Raw genomic sequence first — 8,582 nt, 5'->3', positions numbered from 1 at the left:
TTCTAAATTATTTCTTTGATAGTCTTCGCAAACATCACCTGCAGCTCAAGGCTAAAAAAATAATCTATTCTGACTTTCGCTTCAATTAAAGCTTCTATTATCGTATCTTTTCTTCAACTGCTTTTTCATGCTATATCCAGTTTTATATATTTGTTTACCAACTGAATTTTTGACAGTGATTTCAAAATTTCATCCACGCAAGTATTAATTCTTTTCTCTTAAATAAAGAACCACACAATTTATAACCAGTAAGATTTAACTGAACCAATGTAAAAAAAAACAAAAACAACAAATTCTGGACCATCGTAACAAACAAATTAGGCAAAATAAGAGCAAAAAGGAAACTTGCTTTTTTTCCCGATTTTACTGTTTCATCCAGTGGGTTTTTCTCCTCTGCTTTTGTTGATATGGTTCCACTTCAAACTTTTATTTATTGCTGAATAACTGAGGAATCCGTCTTCTGACATCGCTTTGTTATAGATCCCACTTCTGACACCGCATTGTTGTATACTTCTTTTAACACCACTTTATCATGATCGTATTATAGACGTACTTGCTTTCCCTTCAACTTTATTAAGGTTGTATATATTTCTATCAGGAATTGACTCACACTAATATACATAACAAATTGTGGTTTATTAGTATGATCAACAACACACAGCTTGAGAACTAACTTTTGGTTTCTTATTGACAACATTTTGCTTTCTTCCTTCCCTCTCTCTCTATTTATCTGTTCACTCTCACATCTCCCAAACTCCTTCCTTTCTTCTGTTAGACGCCTGATTTTTCAAATATTTCTTTCTCAAAACCATACAAACTGGTTTTGTTTTGTCCAACCTTTACATCTGTTTTCTGTAATTAGAATTATAATGCTAATACTCGTAGTAGTTTCTATAAACTCCTCGGCGGCTAAACAAGAAAGGCGAACGATCCTTCCAATCATTCTTTAGATAGTTAGTGCTGTAATCCATTAATCCATCAAGGAATGACTAAAAGTTGGCCGCTTTCTCAACCCAACCGATTCTGCAATTACACTGAACTACGTAACAATCCGTAAAAATAAGAGATTAACGTAGTACACTGTCATAATGTTGCTACAATTTAAAATATCAAAAGTTATACATCTTATAATTTTGCATTTATGCTATTACCAGTCCCTAATTTAATTAATTATACTTAATTATAATGCCTGCATTCCAAACTGTAATTAAACTAATTTGTATGTTGTAAAATACTAGTAGATGATCATATTAATTACTTATTTTGCTATAGCAAAACCATACACAATGGCAACATATTTACTAAAGAACTAGTGCTACACTATAATAGAGTGATAATAAGAACAAGAAAATCCACCATGACAAGTACTGAAAGGAATAAAATACTATGTACAAATTGTTGATTGCTTTATGTTAAAATAAGTTCAGAGCCTTACCACGTCGTTACAGTTCATTTAACCACGCTCAGTCTTGCTGTAAATGGCGATCGTGCATCTTGACAATAGTCCTGTGAGTTTTTTTTTTCATTACAAAGAACTCAATTGTACAGCTGTCATGTCCAAAGCATGCCACTCCTCCCCGAAGACTTTCTACAATCCATAACGTGTATGAGGACAATAGTTTTCCAGCACCTGCTTCAACTGTCTGATCGCACAGAAGTCCATAGTCGCTGAGTATGTCTTCGTATAGAATAGCAGGTATATGTGTTTCATTCTCCACCTACTTGAGGTATGCAGTGGTTGAACGAGGGTCATGACTGGAAGTCTTATCCTAATGAACACATATGTCGTGGAAACAGCTTGTGTACACGCGACTTGTATCACTTTTCCAGACATAAGGTTATTTTTGTTTATATTGCGTACTGTTACCTGGACACATGAACAGATTTTCCCACTGATCTTTGTGTTCGCGAACTCTCACCTATTACAAAGCGCCGGACTTTGCTTACCACGGATGGGGTAATACTTTTTGCAGGTCTTTTTCTAGATGGTCCTGGGGCTCAAATTTAAACCATGTTCTTTGTTTTCTAAAGTCGTTAAACATAGGGGAAAAATCTAACTTTCCGATCTGATCACATCTTTATGATCTCAGTATATCAATATCTTGCATTGAATAGAACTGTTACGTACACTTCCCAAACATTGTCAAAAGGTAGTCTTGATACATGTTGTTCTACCAAACGTTATATCGGATGTAGTGTCACGTGACTTGCTGATTTCCGTATTCAAAATTGTTTTAATATAACGTACTTAACCTTCTATATAAATGTTATGAGGTATCGCTTCGAGAAATATGTGTAATATTTACCATTGCTCCTATGATAAGATTTGAAATACTTACAGTAAAAGATATAATGTATGGTATAGTTAATAAGAGATTGTTAAAGATCACTTCAAACAACAGAGTAAAAACTGCTTTGTTTGCTTTAAAAACATATAAATTATAGTAGATCTCATTTGTTTCCAAATATATATTTAAGAACATTATTGAGCATAGTATTTACGTTGTTGTTGCTAAATAAGAAAATATTTAATTAAAGTTTCTACTGCAGACAAGTAGCATGCTTTTTGAAATTTCCTAAACAAGATTAACAATACCACTTTAATAAAAAAAAAATGTTAACCTTTAAATTGTTTTATTCAGTATAGCAAGATGAAACGCGTAATCCTATGAAAAAAGTAGTAAATTTCAAGATTCTCTAACTTACCCTGATCGTAGCGGTGGCAGTTTTCCGATTAAAGTGTACATTTTTGTTTTGAGTTTTCCGAGCACTATTATTTACTGACACACGGCTAGGATTTCTTCTTAACCGAACAGCAGACAATTGAAACTTCATTTGTGTGTGTTGCGTTAGGCGACATACAAACATACCACTGGACAGTGGAGAGTGGTCATGCAGCTACAAAGGTCACATTAGCTATTTAGTGCGAACAGTCGACGTCTGTTTGGGAAGTTCACACGTGGTATATGACTTCGAGATCACGTGACAAGAAGCAACATTCGGGACTGATGTCAGTCGGGAAATCCCTCCAACTACGATAGACGACAGAGTGCGAGAGTTTTCAGTAGCAAGTAAACATAGGCTCGGATGTGGGCGAGCAAGCTGGTCGGAACTACGAAACAAAAAAGCTTTTTATTAGTGAAATATTACTGTTATCCTTCGTGTATAATATTTGCAATACAAAAAAAAAACATGTTTCACATAGCCGAGTAATGTGACATTGGACAGATATTCATACACGACATTTGATAATATTTTACCATGAAGATAGAGGTCTATGTACCAGTTTGAATGATTAAAACACATAATAAATGTCTGGATCAAACTCAACATATCAAAGACGCAATATTCCAATTGCATATGATGTTCTTGACGAAATCCATAAGACAATCTGTAACGTATATTTGTACAGACAAGCAAAATTTTAGAATAGATTTTTAAACCTCGAGATGAACAACACAAACAGAAGACAAACTTGAGTTTGTGGAATACCTGTAACATCTACCTGTTGAAACAATGTGTAAACGATCTACGATGTTTTGGATTTTGCTTATACTTTTGACGGAATACAAACTTCGTAAGTACACTTCTGTATTTGTTTACTTAATTTTTTTAATGTTTTATATAAATCTGTTTACAAAGCTTTCATAAAACAAAAATGCTGATTGAAACAAGTTGTAGCTATATGTTTGCAATTTAATTTAATTAACACATGAAATTATAGCAATGCATGATTTCGAATCTTTAAGAGACTTACTGGAATATTGCTAGTATAATCTGGAAATAAAGTTAGGTTACACAGCTCACAGAATGAATGAATATTCTTGACCAAAACATTAGAATAATGTAATTATTAAAATTCCAAACATTCTTGAACTATTAATTTTATTTCATATTAGGTTATAGTGCGAAATATTAAATAATTTAAAAGTTTACTGATATAATGTAAACTATGGTAAACATGGTATAGCCGAATAACATATAGTATCATACTTTTGTTACTCTTCTAATGGGTAACATCTATTTTTTTATAAACAGAAGATCAGACTCATTAAGAACCTCAGATTAACAGATACGTAGAGAGATACAAAAAGATAAGTTAATACAGAAAGACATACAAATAAAGATATGGGCAAAAAAGTAGGCGAAAAATTTAATTCAATTTTATAAATCGACATTGTAATGCGTGCAATGTTTAGAATGTTACCTGTATATATATATATATCTTGATGTACAAATTTATTAGAGCACTTCAAAAAATTTCATTTGTTCAGAGTTACACATAAAATAGTTCAATAGTAGTTGATTTATTAAAGAAATTAATTTGTAATTATTAAAAATTAATTTTTCGAGAACTATAACAAAATTATTACATAAATAACATATTTAAGTTCTTTAAATGTTAATGTTATTTAGTGTTAACAGCAAAGCATATTTTCAGCATCGTGTCTATGTTCTTTCTCAAAGTCTCTGATATAATTTGTTTCCATTTTTCCAATAATCTGTGTCTAAAAGTTTTCTTTAGTACGTTGGTGTGGAGGTTGTGAATCTTATGGCGGCCATTCCATTCATCGTAAATTTCCCGAACTTTCTTTCTTTGTCAAATAAGCTCGACATTTCTTGAAAGTGGATTTGGGGTCATTGTCATTTTGAAATATAAAACTTCTACCTAGAGGGATCTGTATTGTGGTATATGTGCTGATCCATGGTTCCATCAATTTTGTGAAGATGACCTGAACCATTTTCAGATATTGTGGTCAAAACCATCACAACCTTCAGCAAGCTTGACTATTGGCACCAAGATACATATTCTTTCGCAAAAGCTATTTTATTTGCTATATTCCCTTTGCGCAGTGGACCTCTTTGCTGCTATTCTTCCCATAACGTCTTGAGACTTTATCTGTACGTAACTTGTTAATGTCATCATCAAGGTTTTTGACATATTTCCTTTGATTTTTCAGGGAAAAAGTTTTTTATATGTAACATCTCTTTAAGTTAGATTTATTTTCTGCCCGCTGCCTTATCTAACATTATTGTACTGGGTTTCTTTGGAACTGTCCAATGTGTAGCTCACGGTATTTGGCTAACAGTTGATGCCTTTTGAAATAGTCCTTAAACTCCAACCAGCATCATGTAAATATTTGAATCCAACTCTGTCAAAGGGTGTTAATTTTCTGTGTTTGACATTTTGATGGTAGCATCACATTGTATTAGCTGTACTGAATGATGTTTTTCAAAGAAAAATGATCCCTTATATACCAACATCTACCTGTATTAAAACCTCAGAAGGTGAAAATCTCACGTTTTTATAAGTGATGACTGGTACAGAAATTGAATGCAGTCATATATAAATATTGTTGCACAACTTTGTATTTAGATTATACATGCTGAACAGATTTCGAGAAATCTACTGCTCTTAATAATTTTTGGTTAGGTGATGCTTTTCTTTTAAAATTTTCAGTTAACTAAAATATGTGATAAAATTAAATATATGCCTATTTTGATATTTTTTCCAATATTTTATACTACAATGGCTTTATTTCATAGGAACGACTAATCGGAACTACAGAAACAGGGAGATGCTCTAATAAACTTGAACACTACTGTGTATCTTTTATATCTATTAGTAATCAGATGCTTACATCGCACTTTGTCTAAAACGACTCCAGAAACCCCACCATTTTTTTTTTTTTAATTTCGCATTAGGAAGCTAATATCATCTGAAAATCTTTAAAAAATGTAGAAATTAAGGAAGGGGTTTATTACAGTTTACAACTTACTTCCAGTTATAACTAATACTTAATAATGTTTTGTATCTTTGCATCAAAATTACCATTGGGTCATTTCGGTATAAAGTGAATAAACGTTTAGTAATTTCCGATTTTTTTTTCATTATAAAATAATGTTTTTGAGTAAAAACAACTTATAATTTTAGAGATTAAACAATTTTTGCAATGAATTTAAGAAAGACGATAACAATAACCTTTTTGTTTCATTTAACTTCATTGTGATGTATACAAGTTTCCGTAAAGTATACTCCATGATCAGTCGCAAATAAATATATATGAAAGCGCGATAATGTCTTTTATTTCGTATAAATTAAGACTTTTATAATGTGTTTATTAGTGTTTATTAAGTAGTTCGGTGGGGGGGGGGGGAGCTGATACTAAAATTATCTTTTGAGTTATGACTTCGAGAAAATATCAACATATTCATACATCTATATATACACTTTATTATTATGTGTAGAAGTTTTGGATGCATTAGCCAGAGAAGGACCAACATTCGTCGTCGAACCACCAGGTAGCGTTGACTTTGCAAACGACACGGGCGCAGTAATTTCTTGCTCGGCTCGAGGGAACCCTCCTCCAGTTATTACCTGGACAAAAGAAAAGGGGGAATTGGTAACTAATGTCCCAGGCCTTAGATACGTTCGGCCAGATGGTTCACTTGTATTTACACAATTCGGAGCAGATGAATACAAACAGGATATTCATGACTCCACCTATAGATGTGTTGCTTCCAACGTCATTGGTAAAGTTGGAAGTGTAAACGTTCGAGTAAAAGGTGGTAAGTATTTAACATATTTCTATTCCAAAAAATTAAAATAAAGCCTTAAATACACGTTATCACATTTCAGTGTCTAACCAATACCTTCAGAACCATTTGTTTTATAAAAGTATAATAATGCTCTTTTGGTGTATATTTGTGTAAAACCCATTATATTCTTAAGCATGTTACAAATAATATAAAGTGAGCTAGTCTGTAGAAATTGAAGTACTTTGTATCACGATAGATTCTTTAATTTATGAAAAAAGAACATAACGTACATATATTCAGTTCTAATGTTTCATTTTTGTTTTGTTTAATAATGACAAATCCAAACTTTTAAAAACATATCAAAAGGTCTCCGATAAAAGCTTACCAAACATTTGTAATTCCACAAGGTTAATATAATGGCTGCTCGTTAGAAATATTAACATCCACAATCGTTACTATTATCACCTCATAAAAGCAGATCAATAATTACTTCAAGTCGAAGGGTTTTTGAACACTTTATATTCTTGAAATTAGAGAGATGCCGCAACATACTAATCAAACTTTTGGTGATAGTTTTCACAGCGGTATAAGTTGTACGTGAATCTTCACAACAGGCTTGGTAAAAATTAAATATTTTGAATTTTACCTTAAAGCGTCCTACTTTTCCGAACAGAAATAAATTTCTGATATTCCATTTCGCGTGCCTCATAACGTTGAAGGAATGTGTATTAAGGACTGAATAAAGAGGTGAATATTTTCTTCCACACATAAAATGAAATGAAATCACTTCGAGAATATGACGTCAACGAGTGCAAAAACAATCATAAATCATTATTGAATATATATGTATATATATATGAGTATATGTGAGCATATATTTGCTAAGACTTATTTAATTTATCGTGAAGTTCGATCAGCTTTGTCAGAATGACAAAAGCCTAGCCCTGTAAGACATCAAAGATAAGACAAAGGGATTAGGAATTTACGTTCCTTAATTTATTTGTCAATTCAGCATACCTATATCGAGCCTTTTTAGTAGATTTGGATGTTTAGATATGAAATATAAGCATAAATTGTAATGAGATATTAATATGAAGATCTTAAATTTTGAGGAAAAGCTGTGTCGTCGAATTTAATGATTCAATGTGGGTTTTAGTTTTGCGAATAGTAGACTTTCACGAATTCTTAATTGCTTTTCATCCTCTGTTCAACCTTTTATTACAAAGTTTTGATTAATGATTCGATGTAACATTTAGATAAAACATATCGTACAATGCTTGGTGAATTATTAAGTTTCCAAGAATCTTGAATTAAAACATTATAATTTCATGTTATAATGATTTGAGCTCATCAGTTCTTCTGCTTAAATTAACTTTGTGAAATTTGAGTTGCTGAAGAAAAAAGCTTTAAAGTTGAATAAATGTAGACAATTTAATCGTTTTCACTGAACTTGAAATTAGATTACATGTTTTTAATGGTTAGGTTTTCCCAAAAATAAATAATTTATCCGAGCCCTAACTAGGAGACAGGTACAATAAATTGTGTAAACTTTTAGAACTGTTGATATATTATGCGTGCAGATTCATAAGCATTTTGTTAATCTAATCTTTTTTCAAACAGTTAAGGATTTTTAAAGTTATTGCGTGTTTTTCGAACTTCAAAGTTTTTCATATAGAATTCATTAAGCCAAGATCATAAAAAGAAACAAAAGTCCAGATGTTTTAAAAAGAAATTAGTTACAAGTATAGGTTATTTACTTCCTGGAACTCATATTATAAGCCTTACGTTGTCTTCCTTTTCATAACAATAGCTCAGGAAAGAATAATAATCTATATCTCAAGAAAAATACAAAGCCCTCACAGATCATGGAAAACAAATTGATTCTATTATAACAAAGCCAAAAAAAAAGGTAGTAATTTTAAATAAGTGTTATGTATTGGATTTTCGAATAGCCTGGAATTGAGTTAAATGATAATTTATATATAGTAGTTAAATTGTACTTTGGATTTAGCAGTTAAGTAAAAGCCGATATATAGTCAGTT

At 31.6% G+C, this 8,582-nt stretch overlaps 2 protein-coding genes across 7 annotated transcripts in view; one reads left to right on the top strand and one right to left on the bottom strand.

The window, feature by feature from the left end:
- The window catches only part of LOC106468416 (Down syndrome cell adhesion molecule-like protein Dscam2), a 247,618-nt gene extending 244,688 nt beyond the window's left edge, over positions 1 to 2,930 (bottom strand). For 5 of the 6 annotated variants that reach the window (XM_022397136.1, XM_022397176.1, XM_022397090.1 and 2 more), the window contains exon 1: positions 2,707 to 2,930. In XM_022397136.1, the coding sequence (XP_022252844.1) occupies positions 2,707 to 2,747 (41 nt within the window). In that variant the 5' untranslated portion in view covers positions 2,748 to 2,930. The remainder of the gene's footprint in view (positions 1 to 2,706) is intronic. The other variant, XM_022397387.1, reaches the window with a different exon arrangement.
- A 151-nt stretch (positions 2,931 to 3,081) lies between these two features.
- The window catches only part of LOC106468317 (Down syndrome cell adhesion molecule-like protein Dscam2), a 109,042-nt gene continuing 103,541 nt past the window's right edge, over positions 3,082 to 8,582 (top strand). Inside the window, exons 1-2 of the mRNA XM_022399003.1 lie at positions 3,082 to 3,577; positions 6,250 to 6,570. Coding sequence (XP_022254711.1) covers positions 3,517 to 3,577; positions 6,250 to 6,570 — 382 coding nt within the window. The 5' untranslated portion in view covers positions 3,082 to 3,516. The remainder of the gene's footprint in view (positions 3,578 to 6,249; positions 6,571 to 8,582) is intronic.

Source organism: Limulus polyphemus, unplaced genomic scaffold, assembly GCF_000517525.1.
Source record: "Limulus polyphemus unplaced genomic scaffold, Limulus_polyphemus-2.1.2 Scaffold3, whole genome shotgun sequence".
In the NCBI taxonomy this organism is placed as follows: Eukaryota; Metazoa; Arthropoda; class Merostomata; order Xiphosura; family Limulidae; genus Limulus; species Limulus polyphemus.
The sequence above is the reverse complement of the archived record's forward strand: the minus strand, read 5'-3'. Positions and strand labels throughout refer to the sequence as shown.